We start from the raw sequence: 21294 nt of genomic DNA on the forward strand, positions 1-21294 counted from the left end.
CTGTTCGCTTTGTCATGCTCTGGGTAAATGTGGTAGAGAGTCCTGTCCCTACTTTACAGGTAAGGAAACTGCGGCTCTGCGTAGGGGAGAGAGAAAGGCGGGCTGCGACGATCACGTGACCTGGCGGAAAGGAGTCACCGAGGGCGAGGGGGCCCGGAGTGCGCAGAATGGGGGAGGAGGGGGACCTGGGTAGGGGCAGGGACCGGAACCTGAGACAGAGTCCCGGGAGGGGACAGAGTGGGGAGAAACCTCTGACCGGAAACTCGCGGCAGCCTGGGACTCGGGGGGCCGCCCGCAGAGGGAACCCGGGGATGGGAAGGAGAGGGAGTCGGTGGGGGGGGGTCGCTCCAGGGTCCGCGCGACCGCGAGTACCGCGGGTGCCGCGCACTTTGCGGTTGGCCCGCTCCGCTCCCGGATCCACTACTACACGGTCCCCGAGATGAAGGGGGAGCAGGGCAGGGGAGGATAGAGCCGAGACTAAAAAATCGATTGGCGCCTTCGCCCATCTTTCCCTATCCTTCGCCTTCCTGAAGGATAGGTTGGAACGGCTCCTGAATGCAAACTCGTCGAGGTAAGATTGATTTCAGCTCAGTGTCGCCCACCGCAACTGTATCCGGTGGGGCCTGTCCTCACCGAGGTTGGAGACCGAATTAAGTTTGTTTAAGGAAGATGGTCTGTAATTCTTAGCCACATCTCTTCCTGCCTGTCAGTTGCTGTGAATACACTGGCAGGCACTGGGTTTTGAGTTTCTCAAATATTTTATTTTGTTTATACATTTTTATTAGAAGCTCTTTGTTAGGCCTTGCAGGACATTCAAAGATAGGAAAACAAAAACTTTACAATCAAAAGGAAGACACTTTATGGACGCGAATAACATACGATAAAAGAAAGCTGCGGCCAGCAAACCTACCACAAAATCTAAAAGTCCATTTTTTGTCACTATAAAGCCATTTAAAAACGAAGAAGAGAAAGCAAAAACGCCTTTAAATGAACACAATAAATACGAATATACTTAAGCTTCATATTACGGCCATGAAAGAGACAGATCAGACAGGAAAGAGAGAAAAAGAAGAGGGAGGAAGAATTAAATAGATAATGTGAATAAAAGAGACCCTAAAGGGGAAAAAAATTCATAGATTACTCAGCTCAGACACACAATCAGAAACAGATGTGTGTCTTTCACAGTTTTAAAAAAAAAGGTATAATATATACAGAGAAATAATACTATAAGAAGTATAGGGGTTTCCCTGGTGGCGCACTGGTTGAGAGTCTGCCTGCCAGTGCCGGGGACACAGGTTTGTGCCCCGATCCGGGAAGATCCCACATGCCGCAGAGCGGCTGAGCCCGTGAGCTATGGCCGCTGAGCCTGCGCGTCCGGAGCCTGTGCTCCGCAACGGGAGAGGCCACAACAGTGAGAGGCCTGCGTGCCGCAAAAAAAAAAAAAAAAAAAAAAAAAAAAAAAAAAAAAGAAGTATAAAATCCAAACCGAATTTCTTGAACAACCATAGAAACAGTGGAAAATAGAAACACATAAAGTCACTAATTCATAGAGAAATATTAACATTTTGTTTATAAAATTTATGCTAAAGACTTGAATCTGCTACATTTTGCAATTATAGGCATATTTGCAGATGTTGCAATTAGAGGTATAAACTAAGCACGGGGTGAAATTATAGGCACATAGAAGGCTGTGGGGTTCAGTAAACTTGTCGTAATCCCACTTCTGTAACTTATGAGCTATTTGACCTTGGGCAATTTACTTAATTTCTCTAAGCCTCATTTTCCTCATCCATATCATGGGAATAATTGATTCTACTTTATGGACTTGTTTGAGCTTTAAATAAGATGAAGTGTAAATCACTCGGCCCAGTGCCTAGCTCTAAAGAAGTATTATTATTACTGTTAGTTTATTTTAATCCTGCTATTTGTCTTGCTGGTCAATTAAGTTAAAGATCTGATTTCAACCAACAGTCCTTCAAAGAATATACCATGTTCTTAAAGCTTACAAGCTCTTGGTAAGTCTAAAAGAAATCATACTTTTTCTTCATGGGAATTTATATCTGTGGGTGAACTGAGTGTATCCAATTACAGTCCAGATAGACAGCATTCCCCAAAAAGCTCCTGCAAACAAGAAGTTTGCAGAAGCACAAAGGTTAAGAGTGGACTTCTCTCTTCCGGTCATGGTTAAATAATTATAGAGGGAGGGGTGAGGATAACACATTTTTCCTCAGAAATAACCAGCATCCCTGTAGCACTTTTTGGTTCACAAAGTACTTTTCACATCATGGGACTCAAATTGGCTGATTTCTTTCCCCTACTCTTCCTTCCTCTTGAACTCCAGTAATATTTTTAGTTTGCAAAAGGTGCAGTCAGAAATGTCAACAGAAAAGCCCATACCAAATAGCTAGCTTGACGCCAGCAGGTCCTTAAAGGTCAAGCTGAAGGTAATTTCCTCACTATCACGCTCTGCTTCTGACCTAATGAAAAGAGGCGGGTCCCAGAGCAGGCCAAGGACCTAGTGGCTCCTGGCTTTCCTGTAAATAAAAAATTGCTAGTGCTGGTCTCCACAAACTGTGTCCCAGGACACAGTTCACAGCCCTTTCTCCTAGTATTTGTCCAACTGGGCCGGAATGAGGTGGGAAAAACTTGAAAGGCATTGAGTCTGAGAGAATCTGTCTAAATCTTCATTTGCATGTGGGGGACAAACAGAGCTTTCTCTCTCCTAATAAGAGAATCTGCAAATCCATTTTCATTGAATTGTAGAGAGAGTTGTTGAGAAAATCAAACACAAACTGCTTCAGATAACATGTGCTAGATATTGTTATTGTGAATTCATTTAGAATTGGTCTAGGACTTTAGGTTTGGACATTATAAAACCCCATTCCTAGGGCTTCCCTGGTGGCGCAGTGGTTGAGAGTCCGCCTGCCGATGCAGGGGACACGGGTTCGTGCCCCGGTCTGGGAAGATCCCACGTGCCCCAGAGCGGCTAGGCCCGTGAGCCTTGGCCGCTGAGCCTGCGCGTCTGGAGCCTGTGCTCCGCAACAGGAGAGGCCACAGCAGTGAGAGGCCCGTGTACCGCAAAAAAAAAAAAAGAATTCCTCTTTCTCCACTTCCACAAAGATTGGAATAATAAGAATCAGCCCTAAGGTGAGTCAGATTCCCCAAATTTGTATGGATATTGGTGGTCAATTCCTCTCAAACGACTGGGTTTCAATAACTTTAATTCAGGGTTCCTTAGGAAAGCTAGTTGTCACTTACCTCTCCTATTCTTTTCAAGTGCTGTGGTTATTCACAAGACAAAGTGGACCAGAAAGAGGACAGATCTGGATATCTACTCTGAAGAAAGTATAAGCAATTATTTCCCTATCAGTCTATCATCAGTAGGCACTTCCCATACATTAGCTGTGCTTGGAAATTGCAACAAGGCTGTAAGAAAGGTATGAGTATCCATACTTGATAGAAACAGCAGCTAAGGTACGCTGAGTTTACTTGGGTAGGCCTAAGAGAAAGAGCTGGGTGGAGTCAGAGGCAGGATTCAAACCTGCCTGTTTCCAAAGGCCAGGATCTTTCCACAGTGCCATTCGTGCTGCCCCTACGATGACACACATCAAAGGACCCCGACTCAGTCTTTTATATAATGTGGTGACCACGTGTGATTGCATAATGTTAGAATAATGCGAGAATTAAACCAACCAGCATGGTGTTCACTTGGAAGAACAGTATTTTTTTTTTGAACAGTATATTTTATACCCACATCCCCTTAGATGTCTAATATTGATAGATATCTCAAACTTACCATGTTCTAAACTGAAACTTTGCTCTTCCCACCCACCCCTTTCCCCACAGACAGCCTTCTCTGTCTCTGTTGATGGCACCTCCATTCTTTATTTCCTGGGCTCTTTATCTCATACCCCACATCCAAACCATCAGCCAGTCATGTAGTCTCTACTTTCCAGATATATCTAGAATTTGAGCACCTCTCACCACTTCCACTACTATCCCAAGACCCCATAAGCTCTTGCCTCTCAATGGCTGTAACCTCCCAACAGGTCTCCCGACTTGACCCTCAACCTCTTCTATAGTCTCTTCTCAGCTCAGCAGCCAGAGTGATTCATTTAATGATCTTTATTCCACTGAGTAAATGACCTACAGGGCCCTTGTTGTCTCTTTGACCTTGGCTGTCACTCCCCTCCGTTCACTGTGCTTAAGCTCCACTAGTTTCTTTGCTGTTTCTCAAACACACCAAGTATCTTCCCTCCTTAGAGCGCTTTCTCCATGAGCTTATACTTACATAACACTTACTGTGCTCCTGACGCTGTCCAAAGGGTGGGACATATGCTAACTAACTCCCCTAACAATCCCACAAGGTAGGTACTGTTCTTACCATCTCTTTTGAAAGATGGGGAAATTGAGGGGTGAGGATGAAGGAGCATAAAGAGAGTCCATGCTCTCTAATCACAAGCCTATAAAACTGATGGCTTGCAATCACACACCACCATTTTCAATCCCTGGTTTTCTGAGCTCTTTATCTTTTTCATCCATCAGAAGTTGGATTTGTACATGTATTTTAGATGTGAATTTGCACGCATTTGCTTTGCAATCCAACAACAGTTTCCCTCTCATTTGAGTACAGAGCCTTTGTTTAGTCATTCTGCTATTTTTATTTTGCACAACGAAGACATTCATCAGCTTCTACTTATTTTTCCTTGTTGGTACACCATATTGGTTTAGTTCGGGAACTTTATAATCCCTTCCTAAGCATAGCTGGTTCTCTTCTTCTCCTTTATGGTCATCACCAGCCCTTCATTAATCAATAGGGGGATTAATACATATGGAAATATAGAAGTATAACAACTTCTAGAGACCACTGATTCTCTTTACGTGTGCTATGAATTACTCAAGAGATGAAGTAAGAGCAGACATCTGCTATTAGCAGTTGGCTTAGAGGAATGAGAACTTCCAGTTTTTCTATGAGTGAAAAAGTGCCAGAACCTATGGATAAAGGTGTTTATTGCAGACAGACTTTGAGGATAAAGGGAATGAGAGTAGGGATGAGGAAGGGAGTGAATTTAAATAGAAGGATTGAAGAGGGGGAAATGTGACAAGAAAGAGGTGAGCAGAATCTTAAGGGTGGGGATGAGTGCTGAGCATAAATTTAAGAAAATCTCCTGCAAATCTTTAGTATTAGCCATCCAAATTCCAAATACATCAACCCAACAGAGTGTTATCAATTTTTCACCAAGCTTGCTTTTCTACCTGTCAGAATGAACCTAATGCCTGTGAAAAAACTTCAGTAATCTGGAAAAGTATAGTATCAATGTTGTAGGTTTTTATTAATATTTTCTCTTTTATACGCTTTAACATATTTTGTTTTCTCCTGCTCATCTTTGTGTTTATAGTCACTAGAAGTAAAATCACAGGCTAATAAGTAATGATTTGCACCTGGTAGCTCCCATTTACTGAATTCATCCCGTATTCTAGGCATCCTGCTTGGTTGTTTATGTACAACCTCATTGAATCCTCATGAAAGCCTTAAGAGGTGGAACTGTTATTCCCATTTTATGGAAGGACACTGAGGCTCAGAGATGCTAAGGGATTAAAATGTAGGCTCCATGAAAACAATGGTTTTTGTCTTTTTTTGTTGTTGTTCTTTTTAAAAAAAATTGCCCTCTCTCCAGCACCTAGAACCGTGAAAGACACACAGTAGGCAGAAATATATTTTGAATGTTAAATGAACTTGCTTACATATCTGTAAGTACCAAATCAAGATTCAAAATCAGATTTGTCCACTCCAAAGTCTGCATTCCTGATCATCTGCTACAGTGCTGCTGGGACATTTGGTCTTAAATGTGACTCGTTGAGATTACGGAGGCTTATGTCAATATTTAAATGGGCAGGACTTCCCTGGTGGCACAGTGGTTAAGAATCCGCCTGCCAATGCAGGGGACACGGGTTCAAGCCCTGGTCCAGGAAGATCCCACATGCCACGGAGCAATTAAGCCCGTGTGCCACAACTACTGAGCCTGTGCTCTGGAGCCCCGGAGCCACAACTACTGAGCCCATGTGCCACAACTACTTAAGCCCGCTCACCTAGAGCCCATGCCCCACAACAAGAGAAGCCACCGCAACGAGAAGCCCGCGCACCGAAACGAAGAGTAGCCCCCACTCACTGCAATTAGAGAAAGCCCGCGTGCAGCAACGAAGACACAACACAGCCAAAAATTAATTAATTAATTAAAACAAAAATATTTAAACGGGCAGCCTGAGATAGGATGTTTTGTCCCATTGTTCCTGTTGTGAGCACACCCTTTTATATAAACTCCTGAATACCCTTTTTCCCTCAAATGAAAACATCATTGCTATTTTTTTCATTGTAAAAATTACATAAGCTCATTGAGAAATTTGAATGATACAAAAAATATATATAAAAGTCTGGACAAGGATTAGCGTGAGGCAAGTGAGGTACTTGCCTTGGGTGCAAAATTTAAGGGGGAGGCAAAAACTCAGCAATCAGAATAAGCAACATTTTAATTCACTATTGTAAGAAATTAAAATTAATGCAAAAAAAATCCATGATGAATAAAATATCAAAATTTTAAATAAAGACAAGATCAGTGGGCTGGGACGAAGGTGTGGCAAGTAAGGCACTCACTCTCAGGGTCATACAAGTACAGAAGCAGATCCATGGTTCGGATTTCATGAGGTTTGCTTTGCTTATCACTAGAAGTAAAGGTTGATTACAAAAAATTTTTTAAATCCTAATTAGAATGAGGGGAAAAAATCTAGAAATGCTTACTAACCAATTCAGCTGTGAGGTCATGGATTTCTGCACGTGTTCTATAGTTTGAAAGTATCCGATATTGAGAAAAGATTCAAGAAGTGGGAAGCCTGATATTTTTTTTAATGTCTACTGGGGAGATCCATTTGCTCTCAAGTTTTCAGTTCCACAGAACCAATCCTTTCAAATCGGTGGAATCTCCAAGAGACCTGCATTTTGAGCAAGACGAGATGGTGAAAATAAAACCAGAACACTTTCCAGTCTCCTGTTTGTGAAGTTTATGTTTAATCAAGGTTGAATGTTCCTATCTTTGTGCTCAGCTTCATATGAGAAGGAATTGAAAACTGGCACAATCCTTCAGACAAAAGAACTTGAAGTTGCTTGTTTAACGAATTAGTAATGAGAAAAGGGCTTGCTGCAGATGATAATTTTATATACGATCACTATTTTAACACAACATTATTTTCGTATATTAGAAATTCTGTTAAACTTTTTCGCTTGGGCAGGAAAAATTTATGAACCGCAGCATGAAAATGTACCAAAAGTCTACTTTTTCATCCCAGATGAAGAATCGTTCATACCTGGGCAAAATAGGAATCTTCGCTGACACAGGTGGTACCTCAACTGAAAAACTGGGGCTAGATCTCACTCTTATTCTCAGATTAACAGAAGGTAAGGTTAAATTACTGTTTGATTAAGAATATTGTTTTGAATATTTACTGTTAATGTTAGGTTTGGGGGCTTTTCTGGAGGTGAGAAAAACAAACTATGCAGTCTCATAATATGGTAGGGGGTCTTTGTAAATGGGGGTTGAGAGTTGGGAGAAAATCTATTTTAAATAAGAAAACATACCTTTTCCAAGAAGTAGACTTGGGCTTCCCTGGTGGTCCAGTGGTTAAGACTCCATGCTTCCACTGCAGGGGACGCGGGTTCCATCCCTGGTCAGGGAAGTTCAGCAGCTGTGAAAAGAAATAGACTATGACTCATTTTCGTGGCTCTAAGGAGGAAGGTCATGGCCAAAATGATACAGTATTAGAGCTATTAGCTCTGCCTTTTACACTCAGTTCTACCTTTTACACTCATCTCATTTCAGATGTAGAAATACAGAAACTTTCTAAAGTGGAGCCTTGACTGTTCAGGCCGTGAAACTCTTACATCCAGAATCGGGAAGCTCATAGAATTAAGCAAGTTTGCCCGTTGTTGAAAAAACCATAACCTGTTTTAATGTTCTTTGAAGTCAACCTGTTAAAATAGTACAAGCTATTCATTATTGCTCTATGAATGAGGGCAATCTGGTCATCAAAATGTCATGGGCGTTTCTTACTCATCAGATCAAGAAGTGTCTATAAATGAGATGGATAGCAGTTTGAAGCTAATGAGGTTAAAGTGGTTAATGGTACGATGATGGAGTCACAAAATCTTCCCCAAAATGTGTCTTGTCCAAATTTTTAAATTGAAAATTAAAAGGAAGGAAGGATGAACACACATGGAGTGCCCAGCATTTGCTGTGGTAACTAAAAAAAAAAATTTCTTTGGCTTCCAGAATCCATGTACTTTCCCAAATTGTGGAAAACAAAAAAATCTTCGGAGAACAAGAAAATCACTTAGGAAAGGACTTTGAATTCAATAATTAATGTAGAAGAAGGAAGCCATGTTAACTTATTTAGAAGCTCTTGGAGGTGCATATTCTGCACTGTACTTGTATGAAAAACAGGCAAATGCTGGGCAACACGGTGATGCCAGGGACGATACCTTTCTGCCACTTGTTAGCTGTGCAGTCTTGGGCAAGCATCTTGACATCTCTGAGCTTCAGGACCTCACATACAGAATGGGGATAGTAATAAGAACCTTACTGGGGTTATTAATAGAATTAAATTATATATTTTAAAAGTCTAGTGAAGTTCCTGGAATATGGGCATAAAATAAATGGTAGCTAATATTATTAAAGTAATTTTTCAGTGGTTAGGAAAAGGTTTCTCTGAAGGTATTTTTTTTTTAAGTCAGATACATACTGTATGCAATAATTTAATTACATACCTTTTATTTTATACAATATCTTTGAGGGATAATGAATCAAACCTAAGTCTATTTCAATTTTCTTTAAAGGTGCAGACACAAAAAGGACTGTCCATGAATTTATTAATGACCAGAGAGACAGATTTATGCTCGAGGTAGTTAAAATAATTTCTTTCTCCCATTAGCCAAATAGAAGACTTCCTGCACATACCTGCCAAATTTTCACCTGGACATTTTATTTTTCTATTTCATGCCCCAGATACATTGCCTTTCCTACCTTGAAGATCTAGCCTCTTCTAAACCCACTTCATTCAGGGCTTTTGTTCTCATCATTCCATCAACACCACTTCCATTGCCAAATTCAAATGGTCGTTTCACAGTCTTCCCTCTACTCACTTCCAGCAGGTATTGGCCCAGGTGATCACCCTCCCTTGAAACACTTTCTTCAGCTGGTTTCTGGGCCTCTCTATGTCTTGGTTCTTCCACGGCACTGGCAGCTCACTCCTTCATAATTTTCTTGTTCCTCTTCACCCTGATCTCCAAATGCTGGAATGCCCAGGGCTCACACCTCACCCCATGCTCTATCTACCCTTCTCCAGGCTGGAGGCTTTAAATTCTACTGCCCTGTTAACAGCTTCCAAGTTTACTTCTCTAGCCTGATCTTCTTTCCCGAACTCCAGACTCACAAACGCAACTCCAGACTCAACAACTGTAATCGTAGTTCTTAACATCTCTACTTAGATGCTCCATAGGTATCTCAAACTTTGCATTGCCAAAGCTGCCCCTGCTATACCCTTCCTGCCCCTGCAGATTAGAATCTCAGGCAGTGCTCCCTATCTCTGTAAACAGCAATTCCATTTTTCCAGTTGTTTATGCCCAAAATATTGGAGTTATCCTCAACTCCTCCTTCTTACAGCCCACACCCAAATATCCTTTGGAATATATTTTTTTCCAACTATATCTGTAATCACACTACTTTTCACGACCTCCTCTGCTGCCACTGTGGTCCGTGTTGCCAGTAGCTCTCGCATGAATTACGTTAGACCTTCTGAACACAGGTCTCACACGTTTGCTCTCTGAACTCAGCCTGTCCTCCACACCTGCCCCTCCTTTGCTGAAAACCTCTGGTGACTTTTCTGGTCCCCAGCTCACTCGCTCTCTGACCTCATTCCTACCACTCTCTACTCTGTCACTCTGCTCCAGCCACACTGGCCTCCTTGCTGTTCCTGGGACACACCAATCATGCTCTTGCCTCAGGACTTTTGCACAGGAGGCTTTTCCTTCTGGGAGGAACACTTCTCCCTCACATACCTGCATGCTTTGCGTCCTACTTCCTTCCAGTCTCTGTTTAACGTTCACCATATCAGTGAGGCTTTCCTGGGCTAACCCCCTGCCCTTGCCCACTGGACCACTTGTTCTCCTTTAATCAACATGCTTGCTCTACTAGAATGAATACTTCGTAAAAGCAATGCTGTTTATTTTGGTCACTGCTCTATCAGTACCACTTAAAACAGACCTAGGGGGCTTCCCTGGTGGCTCAGTGGTTGAGAATCCACCTGCCGATGCAGGGCACACGGGTTCGTGCCCTGGTCCGGGAAGATCCCACATGCCGCGGAGTGGCTGCGCCCATGAGCCATGGCTGCTGAGCCTGTGCTCCACAACAGTGAGAGGCCCGCGTACCGCAAAAAAAAAACCAGACCTGGCACACACTAGGCACTCAGTAACTACTTGGCAAACAAAGTAATAAATAAAATATTTTGGGGTTGTAAACTTGGAGTACCTAATTTTTGGTTGTTGTTTCTTTAAAGTTATCTCATTTCCATATTCTAATCCATTTATATTATAATATATGTGGCTTTGTTTATACTTTATTTTTCATGCATGGCATTAAAAACCCAAGTGGATTCTTATGTACTAAAAAAAAAAAAAGCAGCTAGCTATCAAAGTTGTATTTGGGGATCTAAACAGGATGCTCTGAGGCTGGTTAAACACCCCCCCACCCCCCTACCCCCTTGGAGGAATCACTGGAACCTGACTCTCCCATGGTACTTCCTACAGGAAAGCTTTTGTGGCTACAGACAGCCCAATTTCCCAAGGCCCAGAAAGTATTGGAGGGACACTGAATAATACTAAGTAGACTTGCTCTTTGGAGGGATATGGAACCCCCCCCCCGGCCTTTTTTTAGGATAGAGCCTGAGGGGATACGTAGCTATTTTGATCTGCAGAACCATTTTGGAACAACATTGAACCTCTTTATAAAAGTGAAAGAAAGGCATGAGTCTCCGTTCTAACTATCCTGAAAATAAAACCCCTACATGCAATGAAGGCTGTAGCCCCAAGACTGGGCATACTGTTATTTCTAATACAAGTGATCACAGACCAGGCCAGTTATTTTTCCCTTTGTTGTGAGACCATTGAAATGTGCTAGAAATGTGGAATCATGTTCTTGATGCACTTCTGTTTTCAATATCCCTAGTATGCTCTGTCAACCAAAAGAAACACAATTCAAAAGTTTGAAAAACACACAACAATGAAGGAAAGACAACTCATGAAAGCAGAAAAAAAGCTTGAAGAAGACGCAATGGCCTTTGAAGAGTTCCTTCGAGAAAACGACCAGAGATCTGTAGATGCTCTTAAAATGTTCGTTTTTTCACTCTGGCCAGATCGCCTTTTTCCCTCCTTCTTTCTTCTTTTTAGTTTCTCAGATCACAGCCCAATACAAAGCAAACTAACAAATCTTTCTTTTCAGTGCAGCGCAAGAAACTATAAGCAAACTCCAAATGACAGCAGAGCTGAAGAAGGCGAGTATGGAGATACAGTTGATGAAAAGGTGAGGCCGGGCACTGTCTTCTCCTCATCGAGTGTCCTTGCCCCACTGAAACCTACTTGAGCCTGGCAAGACCTCAGTGGGACTAATCCTGATCAGTTGATGACTTCATACGTTTTATCACATTTTAAAAATAAGTAATCTGTCGATCAAGGATTATCTCTACCTGGGTGCCAGGACAGTGACCTCTGGCTGAAACATTTCTCTAACTTGTCGTTACAGAAACCTAGAAATTAGTTGGAAAGAAGTAAAGCAATGTTAGGGGTGAACGATAAATTATTTTCTAAGTGTCCTTTTATCTTCATTCTAAAGCACTGTTCTTCCCCCATTTTAACATCTCTGAAATTGGGGTGCTTTTATACTTTTACAGTCATCTTACAATTATAATTGGGAGTATTTTTTATATTTATACTTACACTTGGTTGAAACTAACTTGGTTGATATTAAAAACTGGATTTATGTACCAATTTTTCTTAAGTCAATCTCCCAAGGCAGTAGAAATAAAAGCAAACAATAAACAAATTGGACATAGGCAAACTTACAAGCTTTTGTACAGCCAAAGGAAACAATAGACAAGATGAAAAGACAGCCTACAGACTGGGAGAAAATATTTGCAAATGATGCAACTGACAAGGGCTAAATTTCCAAAAAATACAAACAGCTCGAATAAGACAATAACCAAAAAACAACCCAATCGAAAAATGGGCTGAAGATCTAAAGAGACATTTCTCCAAAAAAGACATACAGATGGGGACTTCCCTGGCAGTCCAGTGGTTAAGACTCTGCGTTTCCCAATGCAGGGGGCGTGGGTTTGATCCCTGGTTGGGGAGCTAAGATCCCACATGCTGCCCGGCGTAGCCTAAAAACAAAACAAAACAAAACATACAGATGGCCAACAGGCATATGAAAAGATGCTCAACATCTCTAATTCTTAGAGAAATGCAAATCAAAACTACAGTGAGGTACCATCTCACAATGGTCATAATGGCCATCATTAAAAAGTCTACAAGTAAAAAAAAAAAAAAAAAGTCCACAAGTAGGGCTTCCCTGGTGGCGCAGTGGTTGAGAGTCCGCCTGCTGATGCAGGGGACACGAGTTCGTGCCCCGGTCCGGGAAGATCCCACATGCCGCGGAGTGGCTGGGCCCGTGAGCCATGGCCGCTGAGCCTGCGCGTCTGGAGCCTGTGCTCCACAATGGGAGAGGCCACACAACACTGAGAGGCCCGTGTACTGCAAAAAAAAAAAAAAAAAAAAACAGCCTACAAGTAACAAATGCTGAAGAGGATGAGGAGAAAAAGGAACCCTCCAACACGGTTGATAGGAAGGTAAATTGGTGTAGCCACAATGGAAAACAGTATGGAGGTTCCTCAAAAAACTAAAAATAGAGTTACCATATGATACAGTAATCCTACTCCTGGGCATAAATCCAGAGAAAACCATAATTCGAAAAAATACACACACCCAATGTTCATTGCAGCACTATTGACAGTAGCCAAGACATGGCAACAACCTAAATGTCCATTGACAGATGACTGGATAAAGAAGCTGTGGTACATATACACAATGGAATACCACTCAGCCATAAAAAGGAATGAAATAATGCCATTTGCGGCGGCATGGATGGACCTAGAGATTATCATACTAAGTGGAGCAAGTCAGAACGAGAAAGACAAATACCACATATCACTTATATGTGGAATCTAAAATATGACATGAATGAACTTATCTACAAAACAGAAACAGACTAACAGACATAGAGAACAGGTTTGTGGTTGCCAAGGGGGAGGGGGAGGAGGAGGGAAGGATTGGAAATTTGGGATTAGCAGATGCAAACTATTCTGTATAGAATGGATAAACAACAAGGTCCTACTGTATAGCACAGGGAACTATATTCAATATCCTGTGATAAAACATAATGGAAAAGAATATGAAAAAGAATGTATCTGTATATATATAATCAAATCACTTTGCTGTACAGTAGAAATTAACAAATTGTAAACTATACTTCAATAAAATAAAATTTTTCAAAAAAGAGTAAAAAACTGGGATTTATAATGACAAAAATTACAGGAGCAGGAGTTGGGATAAAATTATTCTAATACCAGCTACTCTTTTTAAAACCTGGATATTTTCTTCTATGGTCAAGTGGATGTCAACTTGATCTAATTTTAAATATCTCAAGAAGCTTCCTTCTGTCACATCCTTAAACAGAAATTTCACGATCCAGGAGACACTTGGTCTTGGTATCGAGTCATGCTAAAACTTGTTTTTTCTTTTTGAGGACTCAGTGTTTCTCTCTTTTCTAAAACTAAGTCCTAGACTTACATCCCAGACTTTTTTGGGAGGAAGACAATAGCTTGTCTGAAACACAGCAAATGAACTGGATGACAGTTTCTTGGAAACTATTGCTACTAACAAAATGTGTGTTTCAAACGCATTCTGGCTTCAGCAGCCTCTTTCGTCAGGAGCCTAAGGTTGAAAGTGCTCCAAGTTGAAGGATCCTGTCTGACCTTCCTTCCCTCCATGATGTAATTAGAAGATTCTCTTTATAGAACTAGAGTACCAGCCTCTATGTTTGCATAAAGTACAGTAAACTATACACAATTGCCACCCAGTTAAACCTTCCAAACAGCCTGGCCATAGAGAACTTGCTTGTCGTTTATGTGTCTTGTCACCCTAAAAAGGTGCAAAGCGTCATGAAAAACAGGCTACTAACAGAGCAAAGGGCTGCAAGCATCTGCTATTTATTTCCTCGTCTCTTTTGGGCTCAGGATGACCCACAAAGGTCCTTTGCTGAAGGGAGGGCTGGACATCTGTTTACACAGAGAAAGGGAGCTTATTCTGAAGCTTTTGCTTGGAAGCTGTGCAGTTGTAGCCATTTTAATCCTGTTCTTTGTAGAACATCAGAGAGGCTTTCAGTCTAAAAATACTGTGGTGGTAGAATGAGGGGTTCCCAACATCTTTTGATGGCTGATACATGAGCCCGCCATTTATTGACTCTTCAATATCACTCCCAGCAGGGCTTAAGGGAGGTTCTGAGCAAAAGAAGTACTGAGGCTGAAGATAGAGGAGTAATATTGATAAGGGTATTGACAAGGGTATGGATAAGGCAGGCTCTGAAGGATAAGCGTGGAGCTCCCTTTCACAAGGACTGCCATTGTTATTTTCAACATTCCTTCTGGGTCCGTTTTGTAACATGATTTTATGGGAAAGCAATGTGAGGCTGGGGGAAGGCTTTCTGTCCAAGTCACCGGGTATTGTTGAGAGTGTGAGCATCTGAGTCAGACCCAGGTTTGTGTGCTGACTTTGCTCATTTACCACACAGATGACTTTGCAAGTCATTTATTTCTTTTTCCAAAAGATAGGAATAACAATATGTATTATTATCATCAGTATTACCCTGTACTGAGGATGAAATCATACATGCAATGTGCCCTGCATATTACCTGATGCTCACTGGGTGTTTCCCTTCTTCTTCTTACATAAGTGCCATCTTTTGCTGTCTTCTAATTTCTCCCTATGTCTGAAACTTAATACAATATTTCCCTCAGAAATAAGGAGAGTAAATCTATTGTTACCAAGCAAGGGCTCACTGCCTGATGCACATGGCACCCAATACTATGGCACGGGCTTTTGAGAAATGAAAGAGCTTTACTTCGAGGTTGACTAACAAGGAGGCAGGAGGCAGGGCTAAAATCTGTCTCCCTGATCCAGGGTTTGGGGAGAAATGTGAGGGGTTGGGGGAATAAGCTGATTGGCTAGTCTTAAGTCAGTCCACATAAGCTACTCGAGCTGCTAGAAGCCAGATTTTCCTCATTTAAGGACTCTTCTCTTTGTAAAGGGCTCTGGTGGCAACATTTCTATTCTTTAAGTTTGTAGACTGAAGATTCTTTGTTCTGGGGTCATCCTGGAGACATGGGTTCCTGTCTAGCTCATGTGCGGTGCCGTCTTTAAAATAACTCAAAGTCTGATGAATCAACAACCTATTTGAGGCAAACCAGTTTAAGTTGGTCAATGTTGTTGTTGTTGTTTTTTTTAACATTTATTTATTTATTTTTGGCTGCGTTGGGTCTTTGCTGCTTTCTCTAGTTGGGTTGAGCGGGGGCTACTCTTCATTGCGGTGCATGGGCTTCTCATTGCGGTGGCTTCTCTTGTGGCGGAGCATGGGCTCTAGGTGGGTGGGCTTCAGTAGTTGTGGCACGCGGGCTCAGTAGTTGTGGCTCACAGGCTCTAGAGCGCAGGCTCAGTAGTTGTGGTGCACGGGCTTAGTTGCTCCGCGGCATGTGGGATCTTCCCGGACCAGGGCTTGAACCCGTGTCCCCTGCATTGGCAGGCGGGTTTTTAACCACTGCATCACCAGGGAAGCGCCTGGTCAATGTTTTACATGCTGTTTCAGTTTCCTTTTTCTTTGTACATCTCCTCAGTCTTGAGGGAAAGAGGGCAAGACCACCCTACCTGCTCCCTGCTGATTAAAGGGCTTGGATTTTTATAAGAGGAATGAAATTGTTTTGCACTTAAATGTAACTATTTATGAGTCCCACCTTGAACTCTTACGTCTTGGCAATCATCATGCGAGCTGGGGAGGCCTTTTTAAAACAAAATGCAGACAAGTACAAAATTTGATGAGTAAAAGGATTAACTCTAAGATACACAGAACTATAGCTCCTAATTTTAACAGTCCTTCAAAAATGGACCTTATGTCTTTGGGAATGCAAGAAAATATGTTATTTTTTAACATTTTTAGTGATTGAATTTGGATTTATATAGGCCTGATCTGGACTCAGATTGAAGATGTCTGCATTTCTTTTCCTGGCCAGGTGGAGCCTTAGCTCTCCTGTTTCTTTTGGAGAAGTAATTTAAGGTCAGTTAAGGGTTCACACGTGTAATGAGCGTGGGAAAATCAGTAGTGGGTTTCCCTCCTGTGTTAGGATGGTTGGGTCCTCCTGTTTCCTCAGTCCATGGAGAGTGTGCCCTGTTTGGGAATTGTCCATTCCACTCAGGTTGCAGCTGATTCTCAGGGTGTTGATTTTTCCAAGTTTTAAGGAGGGCCCAATCCCCTGAGATTATGCAGTGCAGGGGAATGTCTGTGGGAAACATTTATGGACTAGAAACATATTTATATATAGCAGATAAAGTAACACCTAGAGACTGTACACATTCTATAGTATCTAATTCTTTTATAGTATGATCATTTTCAAGACTACAATAATACTTAGTCTTCAGGAAGTGTCTCCCATATAACATTTCATAAGGGCTCAACTGGAACTTACTTCTAGGGGCTACCCTTACCGTAAGCAGGGAAACTGGTATAAGACCTTATCCCAAGTTAAGTGGATTTCCTTACATATTTCGGCAATTGTCTTTAAAGGTACGATTCATCTTTTCAGTCTTTCCCGTAGACTGAGGTCTCCGTGAAGCATGTAACTTCCATGGTATTCCGAGGGTCGCAGACACCCCTTGAGTTACCTTGGGTATGAAAGCTCCTCTGTTGTCATTTAATTGAATGAAGCAACCCCAAACGAGGGATAATTTCTTTCAGTAAGGCCTCTGTTACCTTGGACGCTTTGTCTGTCCAACGTGGAAAAGCTTCGACCCATCCTGTGAAGGTGTCCACAAATACCAGCATATATTAAAGTCTATTTGCCAGTCAATTCCTGGTTCTGTCTGTCGGGTTTGCACCCCTTTTATTACTGTGGGTGGCCCGGTTTAGTATTTTTCTGGCGCAGATCCTGCAATTCTGTATTACCTTTTAAATGGTCCTTTGCATCTGTGGACCAACAACAAACTGTCGCAGACAATGATAGGTTGCCTCCCTATGATGCATTCCTTGATGTAGATGAGTAGTAATTCTTTCCATTAAATGAGCACTAGTCCCTATTCAGTATAAATCCAGCCTTGTTTGGTTGTTTGGTACTGATCACCCTCTAAGTCTTGAGAATCAGCATGAAATCCCCCTTACTCTGTTCTCTCTGAATCCATTTCTAAATACTGAGCTTAAACAGGAGTAAGTAGAATGAGTGCTAGGGCCTTAGGACCTGGGTTTGGGGTTCTGGCTGCCCATTTTGTAGCCTGATCAGCCAGAATATTTCCTTTAGCTGTATTAATATCAGTCTTTTGGTGGCCCGGGCAATGTATGTGTGTTTAATTTCTTCCCTTCCTGATGTTAGTAGATGTCTCTCTTTCCACATGGCCCCGTGGGCATGCATGACAGAGAAGCCATACTCAGTATAAATGGTTACCTTTTTCTTAGCTCTGAGGCACAGGGCTCTTACGAGGGCCATGAGCTCTGCCTTCTGGGCAGACGTACCTGGAGGGAGGGCTTCTGCTTCTAAGATTCCTGAGGAGTTACTACTGTGTACCCCGCCTTCTGGAGTCCCCAGTCCACGAAGCTGCTCCCGATCATAAACATATCCATATCTGCACTTTCTAAAGGCTGATCGGTTAGGTTAGGACTGCTAGAACAGACTTCTTCAGTCATTTGTATGGTGTGAGATGCCTTATGGCATTCCACAGTGCACTTAATGGCTCATTGTCATTTCCTTTAAGAGCCTCATATAGGGGTTTGGCCATGAGTCCAAAGTTAGGAATCCAAATATTACCAAACCCAGCCATTCCTAAGAATCCTAGCGATCGCCTTCTGGTAGTGGGTACAGCTACCCTAGCTAACGCTTCCCTTCGATCCAGCAATAAGGGATCTTTTCCTTTTGATAACTCAAATCCTAGGTATTTTACAGTTGGTTGAGAAATTTGCGCTTTTCCCCTGGAGACTTTGTCCCCAGTCTGCCAGAAAGTTTAAAGTGAGGGTTGCATTTTGGTCTGAAGCTTCCTTAGTTTTACTAGAAGCAAAGTATAAGGATTTGGCATCACGGGATGTATATCTCCTACAGTTTGGTTAATGGCTTTCAAATTCTGTACAAAATGATAATCTCTGGCCCCGGGTTTTTGTACCAGCAGGATTGGAGTGTTATACGGGGATTGACGGGGTCCGATTAATTGGCATTTAAGAAAGGTGGTTATCAGAGGGTTTATACCTTTCTTTGAATGCCTGTTTAAAGTGTATTGCTTTAAATTGGGAGCCTTGGTGCCTGGGTGGAGTTTTACTACTATTGAGTCAGACATCTTGACTCCCCCTGGCCTTCCTGCAGCCCAAACATCCGCTCTTACCTTTTGTGGAATTTCCTCAAGGACGTGTCTCCCAGTTGTAACAGTACAGCTCAGAGGGCACAGGTTTGATCTGGGAGTACTTTAATGTCTGGTGAGAAAATCATTTAATTTTGTTAGTAGATCTTGCCCCAACAAGGGAACGGGGGCATCAGGCATGTACAGAAAGCTGGGCTTTAAATATGGTTTTTTTCCAGTGATATAGATCAGAGGTAGAAAAGGGGGGAGTGCACAGATACCAACCCTCTGGGTTGACCTTGGTCATCTAGATGGGCAGGAACTTGTCTTAAGGGATATTGCCCTGCCTGAGGCAGAGGACCACGTGGACTGAATCGAATACGCTGGCAGGTACTGGGAGGGGAGTCGATCCCTTCTGACTCTCTGGTAAGGAGGGTATGAGGGTAGGGCTGGCTGTGGCTGTAGGAGGATCGCTGGTAGAAGTCTTGGCACGCCACGCAGGACTTCCCCCTTCGTATGGCGGGAGGGCCACAGGGCGCCCAAGGCGAAGCCAAATGCAGTAAGTCGAGATCATCATTAGGCTCTGACTGCAGGCAAGACAGGCTTTTCCTGAGGGTCTTGCCTCTGAACCATGATTTTACATCTATTCTGCAAATTCTTATTCTGATATAAAGACCTAATTTGGTTACGCTGCTGAAAAAATTGCAAAATAAGTTAGAAAAAAACAGTCAAATGACTTGTACCTGCTTCCTCTTGATCTGAGGAAAGTTGATATTCACAGTGCAAAGCAGAGCTGATGGTAGGACAGCCAAGATTTCTCCATGTGGAAGTCCATCCTCTGGAGGAAAAAAAAGCCCCTTTGTGAAGCAGGAGCTCTGTTGTTGGCTGACCGGGCTGCCTCCATCGTTGTGCTCCAAGTACTTTACTTCTTGGCCAGCAAAAACATGGAAGAGCCTGGAACAACTGCCGTTAGCAAATGCCTGCTGCCTCTTCCCAGCCTCCATGGATTGGGCCCGACGTCAGTCTTATCAGAGACTCGACGTCCGTGGGATGCAATGCTGGCTGCACCTGGAAAACCCTTGCGTTCATGGGAGATGAAGGAAAGCACCAGGGTTTGCCACTCTGGGGCTCAGGGCATACTTTGTTCCTTTGTAGGAAGCACCTGGGCACACTCAGGGCTTGCCCCCTCAATGATTCCACCTTAGTGCTGATTCTGAGGGGTTAGCTGGCCCCCCTGAGAATGGACGTTTGGAGAGAGTGTGCAAACAAGCAACTCATAAGTCAACAGTTAGCCAGTGCCCCGGGTTTCAAACCCAAGAGCTGAGAACAGTCTACGGATTGCAAACCTCTAGAAAATGGCCTTCCCTGACTCCTACCGACCCCACCCCTCCCAGAACAGCAGACAGCCTCAAGAGGTGTGAGGGAGAAAGCAAGAACCGTACAATTTGGGAACCAATTTCATCTCCTAGTTGGTTTCTGGAAAGAAGCAAGCATATGAAGTAGTGACTATTCACAACTTGGCTGTATGAATTCCCCCAAGAATCCAATGAGGAGTCAAAGATGGCCAGCATGGATGTGAGGGTTCACTTAGGGAACACTGGAAACTTTCCATTAGAGGTGATTGCTAAGACCTGTGGCTTGAAAGTCACGCATGCTACCAGCTGCTGAGGAAGCTGCCTGGCAGCTCCAAGACTGTAGTCAATTTGGCCAGAGGCTCCTAATAATTTTCCCCTGTGTGCTAAGGGCAGGCTTGCCTATTGCAGAGGGGCCTGTGAAAGTCCAGACTGTCTCCCTCGCCAGCTCAGAAAACTTACCCGATGAGGAGGAGGGTGAAAGAGGTGACTGGACCACCTTGAAGAAAGTGAAGTGAGGAGGCTGTCTTAGACTCAGTTAGAGCTGAATTTGAGAGAGGAATTCAGGAAGATACAGGCTGAAATACCCAAGCCCTCACTTCCCTTCTGAGCATGTTGGTGTTTAATCTTCCTGGTAGATGACCAAAACATTTTACCTCCCAAGCAGAGATCACAGACGAGCTAATCTAGACGTCTGGGCTATTTCTAGGTGGAATGCATTCAGCCCAAGGCCTCCATGTATGTAGTCCATGGCCTTAAGCACCACCACCAATGTTTGTTCCTCCAAGCAAACTTTCCTTTTACATAGAGACTTAAAAGCAGTTCAATGCTAACTCCCTGTTAGTTTGGCTCATGCAAAATAGGGTTAAAATTCTCAGTAAGGGAAAACCAAAATGTGTCCAATTATATAGAATTCCTTTAACCCAAGAACAGGGTATGTTCCTCTGGGATGGAGGATTTTCCTGCTTTACACACCCTCATTTCTCCTTTACCCTCTCACCCCAACAAGGTAATCAGGGCTGGTTCCATTAAGAATACACCCCTGTATCAATACCTTTGGGCAATCATATTAGGGACAAGTGAGAAAAAAAAACCCACACCTCCATAAGGCAAGGTTTCTAGTCAGGGAGTAATGTCTTTGGTCTCCTGAGTCAGAGGGCCCTCATTCATATCTGGTTTAATAAAGTTTTGGTACAGTCATAC

At 42.8% G+C, this 21294-nt stretch overlaps 1 protein-coding gene across 1 annotated transcript in view; it reads left to right on the plus strand.

The window, feature by feature from the left end:
* The first annotated feature begins 167 nt into the window (after positions 1 to 167).
* The window catches only part of CCDC38 (coiled-coil domain containing 38), a 40866-nt gene continuing 19739 nt past the window's right edge, over positions 168 to 21294 (plus strand). Inside the window, exons 1-5 of the mRNA XM_065888150.1 lie at positions 168 to 368; positions 7285 to 7450; positions 8885 to 8949; positions 11271 to 11434; positions 11544 to 11624. Coding sequence (XP_065744222.1) covers positions 168 to 368; positions 7285 to 7450; positions 8885 to 8949; positions 11271 to 11434; positions 11544 to 11624 — 677 coding nt within the window. The remainder of the gene's footprint in view (positions 369 to 7284; positions 7451 to 8884; positions 8950 to 11270; positions 11435 to 11543; positions 11625 to 21294) is intronic.

Source organism: Phocoena phocoena, chromosome 11 (assembly GCF_963924675.1).
Source record: "Phocoena phocoena chromosome 11, mPhoPho1.1, whole genome shotgun sequence".
Taxonomy (NCBI): domain Eukaryota; kingdom Metazoa; phylum Chordata; class Mammalia; order Artiodactyla; family Phocoenidae; genus Phocoena; species Phocoena phocoena.